The sequence below is a fragment of the Giraffa tippelskirchi genome, chromosome 5, assembly GCF_054371585.1.
Source record: "Giraffa tippelskirchi isolate mGirTip1 chromosome 5, T2T-mGirTip1v1.2.pri, whole genome shotgun sequence".
Taxonomy (NCBI): Eukaryota; Metazoa; Chordata; class Mammalia; order Artiodactyla; family Giraffidae; genus Giraffa; species Giraffa tippelskirchi.
In genome coordinates, this window is record NC_137279.1 from 146,422,388 (window position 1) to 146,437,623 (window position 15,236).

At 37.2% G+C, this 15,236-nt stretch overlaps 1 protein-coding gene across 1 annotated transcript in view; it reads right to left on the minus strand.

Moving 5' to 3' along the window:
* Positions 1–15,236, minus strand: part of TNNI3K (TNNI3 interacting kinase) — a 340,280-nt gene that overhangs the window by 92,740 nt on the left and 232,304 nt on the right. Inside the window, exon 23 of the mRNA XM_081490211.1 lies at positions 3,312–3,421. Coding sequence (XP_081346337.1) covers positions 3,312–3,421 — 110 coding nt within the window. The remainder of the gene's footprint in view (positions 1–3,311; positions 3,422–15,236) is intronic.

Consider the following 15,236-nt stretch of genomic DNA (forward strand, 5'->3'; position numbering starts at 1 on the left):
TGCAAAGACAATTTTCTTTCCCCTATCTCCATATATAAGTCTCCGTATCCTTGTAATCTACATGTGGCAATATTATAAAGCTTAAAAGCTTTTAGAACAATGTAAATATTGCTTAGAAGGCCACCTGTCTCACATTTTCTTTCCTATTCAGAATTGCTAGCAAATGACAAACTTTTTATTTTGAAAAGTCCCTAAACTTATTCTCTCTTTCTTTCCCATCTTACCTGGATTTCAAAATTTTCTTGCTTTTAATTCCCACTCCTCTCCCCTCTCTGCTTGAGCTCAACTCCTACGCCATCTGTCTGCCTCGCCTGATCCCACTTCATTTTGTCAAGTACCTTAAAGGTGAGAAGAGCACCTACGCAAACGCCTTGCACAATAAGTTTACTATATTCTAATTGCTGAGCTTCTCTGGTGGCTGAGTGGTAAAGAATTTGCCTGCTAATGCAGGAGACATGGGTTCAATCCCTGGGTTAGGAAGATTCCCTGGAGAAGGAAATGACAACCCACTCTGGTATTCTTTCTTGGGAAATCCCATGGACAGAGGAGCCTGGTGGGCTACAGTCTATGGGATAGCAAAAGGGCTGGACACAGCTTAGCTACTAAACAATTCTAATTGCCAGCTCTCTCAGTTTTGTAGAGCTGGTTACACTTTTTCTCTGTAGCTATCTTTCTTTTTCCTTTTCCCACTTTTTAAAACACCTTCATCTTACTGCAGACCGCTTAGCTTTGTTCTCCTGTCACTGCCAATAATGCCCCTGATACATAAGGGCCTAAAGTACTCTGGTCACTAGCTTTCACTCAGAGGGTAGGGATGACGGTTTTCTTGGACTCTTTCTTCTCCTCCATTTCCTAAATCCAGTCTTTTACCTCCTTCTGTTTCCTTTGAAGTAGTTCTCAGGTTTAGCCCTGCTCCTGAATCCCCATGGTAACCATTGTAGTCTTTGTGTTGTAATCAACTGGATTACTACTGCAGTGGCAGCCCAGTTAGAGGCTCTGACTTCAGTGTCTTTGGCTTCTGTTTCAGCCCACTAGTTCTCTGCCTTTATTGGGAACAAATCACCTGCAGTACATGTTAAAATGCAAAGTCCCAGGCTCCATCCCAGAGATTTTGATTCAGTAGATTTAGAATAGGGTCCCAGAATCTTCATTTTGACAAACATTTCAGGGTAATCTGGAGCATGTAATATATAGCCTACACTAAGAAACAATTCTTAGCTATTCCAGTGCACACTATGATATAATTCAGTGGCTGCCTCGCCACAGGAACTACGTACAATTCTCTAAGTGAACAAATCTTTCATACTAAACTCTGATGAACTTTTCAGAGAATTACTTTTGTCATATCTTTCACTGCTGCTGCTGCTGCTGCTGCTGCTAAGTCGCTTCAGTCGTGTCCGACTCTGTGTGACCCCATAGAGAAAAAATACAATTGTCTAAAATTTCATGTCCAAATTCCTTATTCTGGTTTCCAAAGCTTTCCAAAATCTGATCCCATCTAATAATCAGAACATTTCCCCCTTCTCACTGTTTTCCAACAAGCATCCTCTATCTCTGATAGGCTAATGTTTTCATTGTCCTCTTCTTTTGTTAAATATTTATTTATTTGGCTGTTTGAGTGTCAGTTGTGGCATGTGAGATCTTCGTTGTGTCAGGCAGGATCTTTCTTTGCAGTGCATGGACTTTCTAGTTGTGGCATGCAGGTTCCAGAGTACATGGGCTTTAGTAGTTGTTGTACATGGTCTTTAGTTCCTTCACAGCATGTGGGACCCTAGTTCCCTGACCAGGGATCAAACCTATGATCCCTGAATTGCAAGCCAGATTCTCAACCACTGGACCACCAGGAAGTCCCATGTATTCTTCTGTCTTTATGGGCCTTGGCTAAGAAGACATGAATAGGAGACAATAATGTGCTTCAAATTTAAGGAATGAAGCAAAGTCAGACATAAAAGAAAGAATGAGAAGTGAAGCTGATAACCCAGCAAACACTGACCAGGCAGTGTGATGCTAGTGTCTTAGATCTAAAGATGACTTAGTTTCAAATGAGGGTCTGGGACAGTCCCTCAGTAGCTATTAATACAATGTTCCAGTGACTAATAAGTCTCTCCTGTGTCTTTTCTCACAAAGAATTTGCCTTCGCTCTCTTTGTTCCCTACTTGCTGGAACTTCTTTAGCATCCATTCTCATCTCATCTAATCCTGGTTTCCTTCAATTTTGCTTGTAACTATAAAACCATAAATGTGTATATGATATTAACCTCCATATGACTGCTTAGGCCTTTAAATGCTATGAAGAGCACATCTCCATTGAATCTCCTCACCCATCCCTGAGGCTGTATTTAGTAGAGATTCAATAAATAATAAAGAGTGAAAACTAGCCCATTGTTCCCTTTCTTCTCACCAGTTAGCTTACTGACCAGCTGAAGACCTTACTGGGCAATGCAATCATGACTTAGGCATGTCACATACCGAGCCAGCTCAAATTTAGACTGCTGAGATGGATACCACAGCCAAGCCAGGACCCACCTGACTGAGTGACTGAGAAGCCCAGACTTTGCCAGCCAGTCCGAGACTTGGCCTTTCCTACTATACTTTCTCTCCATCCTCCTCTAGAAGAACCACATCCCCGGAGCCCAGAGTTTGTACTGCAGTAAAGAGTCTTCTACTAAGCACTCAATTTTTGGCCTCTTAGTATTTTTATTTTTAATCTTTAATAGTATTTTCCTTTGGTCCTATTCTGGTTTCTCTTTCTCATTCTCCAAACTGTTACTTGGGCACCTATCCTACCCCCCAAAATCGAGAAGCCTGCATACTGAGACTAGAGAAAAGACACTGTATCAAGGAAGACCCAGTATATCAAGGAAGGCCCAGCACAGCCAGAAAATTTAAAAAATAAAATAAAATTTAAAAAACAATCACTGGTCACGGAGTCTTTGCTTGCAGGCCCGCCTCATGGTGAAAGGCCCACACAAATCCATCTTATGCCAAACTTCTTTCTTGAAAAAATGACTAAGTGTGGCTCAAGCATAGTTAATAAAATTGCAGCTGAGATGAGACTGAGTCATCTGTCATACCCTGGTCTCTCTTTTACTAATCAGTTGTGAGACACATTTCAGAACCAGAGAGCAGCAGCAAAGAAATATGAGATGCTCAGACTTCTCAAGGCAATTAGAGACTAAAGAGCAGAAGGCGAATCAGTCTTTCTGCCTTGACAGCCTTAAAATACACATGGAAAGTAGACTTTGGAGCTACACTATTGGTGACAGATTTTGACCATAACACATTTGCTAAGAGGGAATAAAAATTACTCACTTCGGGACACGCATTCCACCCTCGCATCAGCAGAGATGCTATGGGCTTTGGGATGGAATAGCCGATGGGAGGTCTGATGTGGTGGTAAGCCATGTCTGCTGCCGCAGCCGCTGCAAACCAAATGGTCATGTCAGTTTTGAAATTCACATATTTATTTCAAGAAACATATGAACAGACAACAAAGAAATCATTAAAAATCAATCTGTGCGACATCAGCAGAGATTCAAAGAGGACTCTATGATATTTTTTTTAATGCTTAAGCAGCATAGTGGATAAATTGCTACTGTAAGTTTGTAATTGTTCATTCTTTCGCTTGTTCATTCAACAAATGGTGAGCAGAGGGGGTTTATACGGGAACAAAGAAACAAAGGAGCATACAAGCAGCAAGTAGTACTGGGTATGTACACGATGTTTTAGGAAGTAAAGACTGAAAGGCAGATCGGACCAGGCTATACGATGCCATAAATCCCAGGCTAAAGCACTTATATTACACATAGTAAGATGAGGTACCACTGAACTTTGTACCCTTGAGAGTATTTGTATCATTTGGGCAAAATAGGTTATTTTTTAAAACTTAAATCTGGTTACTGGTTACAAGAACATTGGCATTTTAATTTTTAATATTTATAAAGTAGTTATTATTTGCTGAACTCATATACTCCAATCCATCATTTTAGCTAATACTGCTCATTGATTGAACTCCCTAGTTGCCTGCTTGCTTAGATTTCTGAATATTGCTCATCACAAAGTCCCCATCACTGTTTTGTGATTTTTGGGACTTCTTTGTAGATTCCTGATTGCTGATTATTTTTTTCTGTTGTGTAACCAGTGATTTCTGTATTCTCTTGGAAACGAAATTTATAGTTACTTTTATTGAACACATTTTATATTAAGCATCATAGTAGATACATACATAAATTATTTCAATCCTTTAAAGCTATGCATGAAAGGTAGGTGTTACTGTTACATGTGTTTGTGTCTGTGTATATATGTGTATGTGTATTGCACATATGTGGGGGGGTGGATGTGGGTAGTTTTTAATTTATAAAAATTTTACTATAACCAGTAGTTAGCACAGCCTCTTTTTTTCCCCAGATTTCATGCTCTCTTCAGCCACTTCACTTTGAAAGTACTTTGTAAACAACACATGGAGCTCTTTTATTCCTCTGAAAAATTGCTCTGCACCCACGGGAGGCTAAAGTTCCAGGACACTGCTTCCTGTGTTCTTATGTCACAAGCATCTGTCTCTATCTTAATGACTTTTGAGATATGACCCACAACCACTACCTGTCTTTTACCAAAGTTTACTCAAATTAAATTCTGTGTATGGATCTATATCCAGCAGATATAATGCAATTATACGCAATGTCACTTAACATTTTGCTTTACAGATCATTCAGAATTACTACATAATTTCCCAAAATGTAAAATTAATACTTGTTTTTCATGCAAGTTTAGAAAATTAAAATAATTAGAAAGATTATAATCTTATTATTCAGAGGAAACAATTGTTAAAGAATTTTGAGCATTTCTTATGTATTCTTCATATCATTGAGCTCATGTCCAATGTAAAATTACGGAATATTTTTTCTCCTAAATTAAATACAAGCATTTTCTCATGTTATTAAAATTCTATGCTAACAACATATTTTTAATGACTGCATTTAATGTGATTTACCTAATTATTTCTCAGTTTTAGGTTATTCAAATTTGGGTGTAAACACTTCAAAGAATATGTTTTACAGTATAACTTTCCCAATTTCACAGATCATTTCTGAGGTATTTTGAGAAGTGAATTTATATGTCAAAGGCTGTAACCATTTTAGAGACTTTTGATACATACTAATGAACACTTTTCCCAAACAGTTGTAATAGTTTATGCTCTCAATAAGAAGTGTGTGAGAGCATTGTCATTATACCTGCATCAGAGTTAGGTTTTCTCATTTTATAAAAGATTTTGCTAATATGAGAGGTAAATATATCCCAGGTGGCACAGTGGTAAAGAATCCACCTGCCAATGCAGGAGACACAAGAGACACAGGTTCGATCCCTGAGTTGGGAAGATCTCCTGGAGTGAGGAATGGCAACCCACTCCAGTATTCTTGCCTGAAGAATTCCATGGACAGAGGAGACTGGCAGGCTACAGTGCATGGGGTTGCAAAAAGTCGGATATGACTAAGTGACTGAGCATGCACACACACACAAATATATCTGCTCATTTGTCGCTGTTTAAATTTTGTTCTTTGATAAGTAGTTAGGCTTAATATTTATTGATTAGTTATTTGTGTTTGAAATCTTAAGTTCATTCCCTTTGCCCACCTGGAACTTCAGTATTTCCTTCCAATAGCCATCTAATGTACAGTGGTTCCAGGCTGAGGGAAGAGTCAGGAGTTTCACTCCTGCTTTTGTCTTCAATGCCCTTTGTAATATATTTATTATATTTTCCATCCATTTCTGGCCACTATCAAGTAGACTTACAGTTGCTGATACTAACAAAACAAAGAAACAAAAGACTGCTTATAACATATTTAGCAAATTTAAAAACATGACATAAAATATGTCTTTTGTGTCACAGAAAACTAGGCTTTTTGGTTCCTCCCAGTGGCTACTCTTGACCATTTCTCATTCATTTTGGAATGACATAAATAAATAAGCAAACAAATAAACTGATGCTTAATATCATTGGTCTTCTAACCCTGCTATTTTACCTTATGATCATTTGGATATTGTTGAGCTGGTGCAGCTATAAGCACATAAACCAGTGTAGTGAGCACATTTAAACTAATTATACATCTCCTAATGGGTGGGGAGGGACTATTCATAAAGTGAGTTAAACTCAGATGCAGGTGCCAAATGTCTCCTCTGAAACTCCTTTAGACTCTGACACCAAGTATATAAAGTTACTTCTTTGCTTCTTGGCACTGTGTCTGAAAAATCAGTTTAAGATGAATGATATTTAATTCTTCATTATTCAAAGTAGATTCTGCATGGCCTTGGCATCTCCTTCTTCCTTTTGCTTTATGCATTGTTGGCAGTGATGTTACTCATTAGCACCTCTGCCAGAAAGCAGGAATGCAACGTGAGGGTCATGGAATTGAAACTTGTCACCTTTGAGATTGGTTTGCTTTGTCAGTCTTGCCTAAGTGGCCGTGCTGCACTAGCAGCTGGGACTTTCCTGGTATTCCAGATTCAGCAAAGAGAACTGTCAGCCCATTTATCAAATTTTTTACCTTGATTGGTACATAAAATATGTGAAATGACTTATATAAACATTGGTTTCCACTTTCACAACTGAAACTTTGCCATTAAAAGAGAATAAGGATACATTTGAAAATATCAATAACTTTTTATTGAGTGCCTTTTATTTCTTCATTACTACCCTGATACAGTTATCAATAGTTTGGCAAATTTATAATCTAGATTCCAGAGTAGGACTGTCCAATAGAACTTTCTGCAATGATGAAAATGTCCTTCTGTCCTGCACAATATAGTAGCATACGTCTATTAAGAACTTAAAATGTGGCTACTGTGACTGAGAATCTTTTTAATTTTCCTTGGTTTCTATTATTTTAAATTTAAATAGCCATGTATGTCTCACGGTTTCCATACTGTACAGCACAATTCTAGAGCATAGTTCCCATTATTCTGAGTGAGACAAATTAAACACAAATTTGTGAGTCAACTGCAGGTGTTTGCATAACGACAGTTTTGATTTGTGGATTCAAGTTCTTTGTTACCAAGAAAAGAAAAGATATGAAAGGAGATTGTGACTGTTGTCTCTCAAAAGAGGCTAGTAACAGAAGAAGCATTCAATACAACATGTGTTAACCTTCATTGATTTATTCAAAATGTATTGCACATTCTATGTGAGTGATGACAGGCAGAAAAATTGAAGTGTTATGCTTTTCAAAAAATTACTAAATGAATGAATAATAATGAATTACTGTAATTTTCACTGATTTAATGGTTCAACCATAAGTTCTGAAATGTGATTCTTTTTGCCTGTGATTCCTTTTTCCCTTTCCTCTTTCCCTGCATTACATCTACTGTCCTTTAGGTCTTAGCTTAGGTAAACTCTCTCTGGGGGCCCTTCCTATGGACTCCCATAGCACTCGACACTATAATAGCATGCACTTAACTTAATTGCCTAGTTACTTGCTTGTCTCTATAAACAGATCACAAGCTCCTTGAGGTCAGGACTATGTCTTTTCACTATTGTCTCCTGTGCTTAGCACAATGATTGGCAATTAGCAGACATTCAATAGACAGGTGACGATAAATCAATAAATGCGATAGTTCAAAATATGATTTCATTGGAAAAAATATAGATCATGGTATATAGGACTCACTACACATTTATTATACAAATGAATGAAGATGATGGATTAATGCCAATTAATATGTTGCTCATTATTATGTTTTTAGCACAGAGCATAATGCTTAGCTATCAAGAAATGTAGAATGAATACTAGGTCTTGTTTGATGTGAAATTAAAACATACTTAAATTATTGATATCTTATGACATATTGTTGGAGAAGGAAATGGCAACCCACTCCAGTATTCTTGCCTGGAGAATCCCATGGACAGCGCAGCCTGGCAGGCAACAATCCATAGGGTTGCAGAGTTGGACACGACTGAAGCGACTTAGCACTAGCATTGACATATTGAGTCCATAATGTTATCTTTTGTTCAAAACATGTTGGGAGGGGGCTTCAATAAACTGAAGCAGTATGAATAGTAAGAAATGCCCTTAACTAGGATATCTGGAGGCCTAATTTTCAGTCTGGCTTTGCTTTTAACTCTCTGGAAGATCCCAATTAAGCCAATTTGCCTCTATGAGTATTAATTTCTCTAAATGTAAGATGAAGCAGGGGGGGCACACTGTCTATAATGGTGGCAAGCATGGGTTTTGGGGACAAGAAGCCATGAATTTAAGTCTTGACCATACCTGTTAGTAGCAGATGATATTGAGAAAGCATCTTATCCTCATAGAATCTGATTCGTGGGTTACAGTTAGAATTAAATAAAAGAAAGTCTACATAGAGCATCTGACACATTGTTGACTCTCAACAAAAGTTAGTTGTTGTTGTTGTTGCTATAATCATTATCTACAGATCTAAGGCTCTTACTGATTCTTTTTAGTCTGAGCCTAGAGAACCGATATCAAAAAACATTATTATATATTTTCTATTCTTTAGACCCCAACACATTGCATTGAGTTACTGCAAATCACAAGGCTAAAAACCACCTCATCTGTCATTAGCCCCAGTTCATAACATGACATAGCCATTGTGGAGAGGATGACTATGCAGTAATCCATGATGAACTTAATTAGCTTTACATTGTTTATTGATAAACTGGTACTAGATTCTGAATTCCTCAAGTAACCTATCACTTCCTATCTTATGTTTTATAAAAGTAAAAAAGAGAGCAATAAAGTACAATATTTTGTTTGTAAGTTTTGACTAAGATAAAATTGCCAGAATTTTTTTTTTTCTGGTTTGTGTGTATATGCGTTCTAAAAAACACAATTGATTCTACTTCATTGTTTTTAATGGGTAGGGATGTGGTGAAACAAAGAAAATGCAGTCTACCATCCCAGCAAGAGCTAAGACACATTCTTTGTTAGACTGACACTTTTCAGTGATGTATCACCCGAGCATACAGCATCTGAAAGAGACCATGAGATTGCAATCTTGAGATTGTACTAAGAATGGCTTAATTTTTTAAACCACATCCCATTCTCATTACAGGCTGTCAGAAGAATAGATTAATTTGCACCATTGTCTGTTCTCATCGCAATCTTTGTCAGTGTAATGAAGTATTGGAATGTTAATATCAGCTATATTCATAGAAATATCACCATCCATTGGACCGATTTGATCTTTCCTGTGATCTGTGTAGTGACTGGCTGGCATTACTCTTCTGAGTGATAAACTGATAGGATTAGCATAGCAAACATAGGATTTCAGAAATTTAGTTCACTCCTATTTTCCTATCACTGCCAAAGCACTGTCCACATCTGCAACGTGCTTCTGCCCTTTGAGGTTATTCTGTATTATGCCCTTTAGGATCCCAATCATATATGGAGCAGAACATAGTCACCTAATATTAAGCAAGGGTAGAAAAAGCAAATGGCTACAAATATATGAGATCTGTGACATAACTGGGTCTCTAAATTACATTAATTCATATTTTTTAAAACCACATGTGACATACAAAAAGTTTGTAAGCCATATTTAGCTACTGGACTGTAGGTTTGCAACTCTGATGTAAAGCCTCAATATGAAGTTTCACCAAAATTTGGCTAAATTGGATAAATTGTCAGTTATTCTTAATTTGCTGCCATATCCCAAACTTAGTTAAGAGTCTGGCATTAAGGAATCCCAGGACACCAAGTTGAGTCCCCTTGCAAACCAGATGGCAGCATACGTGGAAACAAAAGGAAAATAAGAGGCTCTTTTCTCTGGCTCCAAACTATAATCCAAAAATGACCCGCAGAATTGAGTACCTGGTTATAAGGGAATGGGGCTGGATAAAATATGGACTGATGAGTTAATTCATCCCAGACTTCTTTAGTTTTTCATGATATATGAGAGGAGACAGACCCAGGAGAGAGATAAAATCTGGGAAGCAGGTGTTGGTTTCCTTCTTTAAAATGTATCCAGGACAGGTCTTGTTTGCCAGGTCATACTAGCTTCTTTTTCATCTTGCCTGATTCTTCTCTCTCTGCTTGGCTTCATAGCTTGGCTCCTCCTCCCTCTCATCTCATCATTCCTGTCAGAGATCTGCTCTCTTCCTGGGTCCATCATCTTCCATCTGGCTAAGTCAGAGGCCCAGAGGCAGTCCTGGACTTCTCCCACTCCTTCGTGCTCTCACCTCAATCCGTCGGCAAGTCCTGTTAAAATATCTCTCAAAACCAGCCTCTCCTTTCTCTTCACCAGTGAAATCTTAGTTAAGATTTGATACATTCTCTTCTGGATTACCTGGTTTCCTTGCTTCTTTTTCAAACCTCTCCAATCTACCCTTTGTTTTGCAGCAAGAGGGAACATTCTAAGACAACAGAGTTGTACCACTGCCCTGCTTAAAATCCTGCAGTGACTTCCACTATTGACAAAGAAGGCTCTTTACCCTGAAGCTCTAGCTTTACCTTTAGAGCATGTCTCTTGCTGCTGATTCCCTTATATGCTCTGATTCGTCCCTCCCGAAAGATGCCCCTGCACCTTGCCCAGGCTGCCTTCTGCCAGGATACCTTTTCCATCTCCCCACTATTTACCTATTAAATAGTACTCATCTTTTAAATATGCAGTTCAGTATCATCTGTCTAAGAATCCTCCCCTGATAGCCTATTGCACCACCATTCTGGGCAGGAGAGCCCTCCAGGGAGCATCCTTTGCGCTCTCTGATTCCCTCCAGTTGGGATATACTCTGTTGATTGTTCTTTTTGTCATACTCCCTCTACACTACGAGGTCCTGAGCAATGCTGTTTTCCTCTTTGTCTTCCTCTTACTTTAGCACAGTTTCTGGACAGAGGAGTACTTAATGATGGCTTAAGATAATATTTATTGAGTGCTTACTATTGCCAGCCATCATTCCAACCCTTTGAGGCAGGTCCTACTATTATCCCCACTTAAAAAATAAAGACACTGAAGTACTCAAGTATAGCTTGTTTAAGCAGCTTTGAGTAAGATTACAAGACTCATGCTTTTACACTTATGCCAAATCTCTTTAGCCTGAAAAATATTTTCTAAAAAATTGAGTTAATTGCCAATGTTTAAAAATCTTTAGATTTCTGAAGAAGCACACAGAAATTAGTTGATATGGCAACAGTGAGCAGGCATCCCTATGTTTCTCTCCTGGCACTGTTTGGCTGGCGCTAGGTACCAGCTGTCCCCTTGAGTCAGAGCTTGTGATTTCCTGTCCACCACACTGCCCTGCATCAAGCATTTACTTGCTTCCCCTGATCGTGTGGGCATTTGATCGTGGGATGCTGGATGTGATGGCTTTTTCAGTTTTTTCTGAACCTGAGATTATAAGGTTAATTTGAATATATTTTGTGTAAAACAGACTCTAACTTCAAATTCTTCTAAAGGCACACTCATCACTTGTATCACTTGTAGTCAATGCTAATATTTGCATTCTATTTATATATTCCTCCCAGGAAATAGGATTCTGTTAAATCCAGGAGGATGAGCCATGTGTAATGTTGCTGTTCCCATAATTGATAATGCTGTCCCACACTGTAGTCATGGATTTGTTCCTCATTGTAAATGGCTAATATTTAGTTTATATTGAATCTGATCCTTCACATAATTTATTGCTAAACATTTTCTAGACTGCCTAACCACTGCAATGATATTAACAGTCTCAGTTCTTGATGCATGGTAACTGTCTAACTTTAAAAAATTCAGCATCTATCATAAACAAACTCTTTTTTCCAATAAAGTACTATAAATTCTAATATCTGAGATATTGGATTCAAGTTATTCTTTGGTGAGACTTCTGTTTTATTATATAATATTCTCCCTCCAAAAACAGTAAATATTGCTGAGGGCCCATGAGAGAGGGAATCTTTATCTTTTTGAAATATTCATTTTATAATTAGCAAAGGGTAAAAGAGTAGAGAAAATTGAAAAAAATATATAAGTAAAATATGATAAATACGATAATAAATGACAACCTAGGGCATGGAAGAGACCTCACTTAATTAAATATTGAAGAATTTAGGAGGCTATTTTTGGAAGAAGTAATATTTAAACTAAAAGACCTAAAAGTAAATTGGATAAAGACCTAAAAGTAAATTGGAGTTAGCATGATGAAAAGTGGGGAGGAGTGTGTCTGAAAAACAACTTCTGCGTGCAGGGACATGGAAGTGACAGGGAATGTGTCTTGCTGGGGAAATGAAACAGCTCACTGGGACCGAGCACAGAGAGAGCGGGTGGTGGGCGCTGGGCCTGGAGAGGCAAGAAGAAGCCTAACCACAGGGGCTTTTAGATTGCGGTAAGAATTTTTTTTAATCTAAAGAACAAAGGAACATATTGAACACTTTAAGTAAGGGGAGCTAGATGATCAAATTTGAGTGTCTAGAAAGCTATATCTAGGGCTTCCCTGGGAGTTCAGCTGGTAAAGAACCCTCCTGCAATGCAGGAGACCCAGGGTTGATTCCTGGGTCGGGAAGATCCACTGGAGAAGGGATAGGCTACCCACTCTGGTATTCTTGGGCTTCCTGGGTGGCTCAGCTGGTAAAGGATCTGCCTGCAATGCGAGAGACCTGCGTTCGATCCCTGGGTTGGAAAGATCCCCTGGAAAAGAGAATGGCTACCCACTCCAGTATTCTAGCCTGGAGAATTCCATGGACTGGAGAGTAAACTGTTACTGTGATGTTTTGCAGCAGTTACTTTACATTGTAATTTTTTCCTTTAGTCCATCAGGATGTACTTTTTGGGGGAAGAAACCCTGGAGCCCAAAGAAGAAAATATTGTGGCAGCTAAGCACACTTGTCAGTGCTCCCATAGGAACTGCTTTAATAGCTGGCATTGCTATCCCTGCCATGATCACTGGCATGCTTGTATACCAATAGATTGTTTTTAAAATTTTTTTTTTTAATCTTAAGAACAAAGGAACATATTGAAGACTAAGTAAGGGGAGCTAGATGATCAAATTTGAGTGTTTAGAAAGCTATATCTAGTTATAGTATGGAAATTGGTGAAAAGAAGATGGTGAGCAAAACTGTAGACATTTAAGATACTCTGCAGAATTCTACTTGTGAAATAAGGAATAGCCATGGAGAGGGAGGTAAGTGGATATATTTGAAAGATATTTAGAAAGAAGGATTGAAAAATAAGAAAGCAAGTGAAAAACAAAAGTAAATAAGGAAGGAAGGAAACAAGGACGGAAGGAAGGAAACAAGGATGGAGGGAAGGAAAAAGGAAAGAAAGAAGGAAAGACAAAAGTCAAGGATGATTTTAAAGTTTTTATATGGGCTCCTGGCGAACGATAATTCTACTCAAGCACAGAATCATAGGAAGCTATGACCCTGCATTACAATTTGCCCTTATCTTCTATCTTACAGTTGCAGAGAGATTTCGATTTATAAAATTCAGTCACAGAATCATCTCATTCGATCCTCAGAGTTATCTCTGTGGAGTCATCATTAATTGAATTTACTAAAGAAACTGAGCTTGTGAAAGATAATATGGGCCAGATGAAATACAACACATTCAAGGAAGTAAAAGAAGGTTTGAGTGGCTGGAGTACAGAAAGTGAAATAATATGAGCAAGGTAAGAGATCCTGAATCATGTAGAGTGTTGCAGGACATATTAAGAATTTTGAGATTTATTCCTAAGAACAAGGGAAACCATAGGATGATTTTAAGCAATGGTAACATAGTTACATTTATATTCTTAAAATATCATTGTAGTGGATGTACAGAGATTGGAGAGGAAGAGAACAAAGAGAGAATGGTCAAAGAGCTACTGCAGTAAAGTGATAAAGATGGCACTTGGAACTAAGGTGGTGGTGGATAAAACTTTAGATGAAGATAGGGTATATATATTTCACTAATTCTATTCAGTATTGTACTAGAGACACTTGCCTGTGTGAGAAAGCAAGAAAAATATATGAAAAATACACATATTTGGAAGAAAGAAGTAAAATATTCTTTATTCTGAGATGACATAATCATCTATGTTTAATATCCCCAAAAATGTATAAGAAAGCTACTTGAACTGATAAGTAAATTTAGCAAATTTGTAGGGCACTAGGTTGTTAAAAATTAATTATATCTCTACACTTACAAAAATCATTATGCATTGAAATTAATAAACCTTTAAAATAGCATCAAGAAACACAAAATACATAGAAATAATCTAAAAAAATGTGTAAGGTTTCTATGATGAAAACTACAAATACATTGATGACAGAAATCAAAGACCTAAATGAAGGGAGAGAGATACTGCTTATCAGTTGGAAGATTCAATGTGTGTAAGTTGTCAGTTCTTCCCAAATTGCTCTACAGAGTCACTGCAATTCAATCAAAATTCCAGCAAGATTTTTTTGTAGAAATAGACAAGCTGGTTCTAAAATTTATATGGAAAAACAAAAACTCTACAATAGCAAAAGCAATTTTAACAAAGAAGAGCAAAGTTGGAGGATTCACATTCACTATAACTTATCAATATAGTGTGATATTGGCATAAGGGAAGACTTATACTGATGGAACAGAACAGAGTCCATACATATGTGGTCAATTAATTTTTTGATAACAGTATCAAAATAACTTAATAGATGAAGGAAGTATTTTAAATAAATCATGCTAAAAAATGGGCATACATATTAAAAAAATTAAGAAGAATACAAATTCAACTCTTACCTTATACCATTAAAAAGTAATTCTAATAGATCTTATAAATATAAAACCTAAACCTGTAAGATTCCTATAAGTAAACACAGGAGGAAATATTTGTGATCTTGAGTGTAGCAAGAATATTTCAGATAGGATACATAAAAATATTTATAAGTTTGATAAGGTAAATTTCACTGAAATTAAAAAAAAAACTTTTGCTGTTCGAAAGGCATTGGTTAGATTATGAAGAGGCAAGTCACAGACTAGAGGAAACTACTTGCAAAACACATAGCAGATGAAAGAGTCTAACTAGAATCTAAATACTCTTATTAGTATAAAAGATAATTTAAACAATTCACCAAAGAAAGAGATATGAGTAGCAGATAAACACATAAAATTATCAATATTATTAGTCATTAGAGAAACATAAAATAATGCCACAAGTATTTACCATAATATACCTACTCAAATTGTTTAATAATTTATTTTAAGTAGACAATAAAAAGAGTGCTGGCAAAGATGTGTATCAACTGAAATTCTCATACACTTCTCATACAAGGCATAGTGGTACAGATGCCT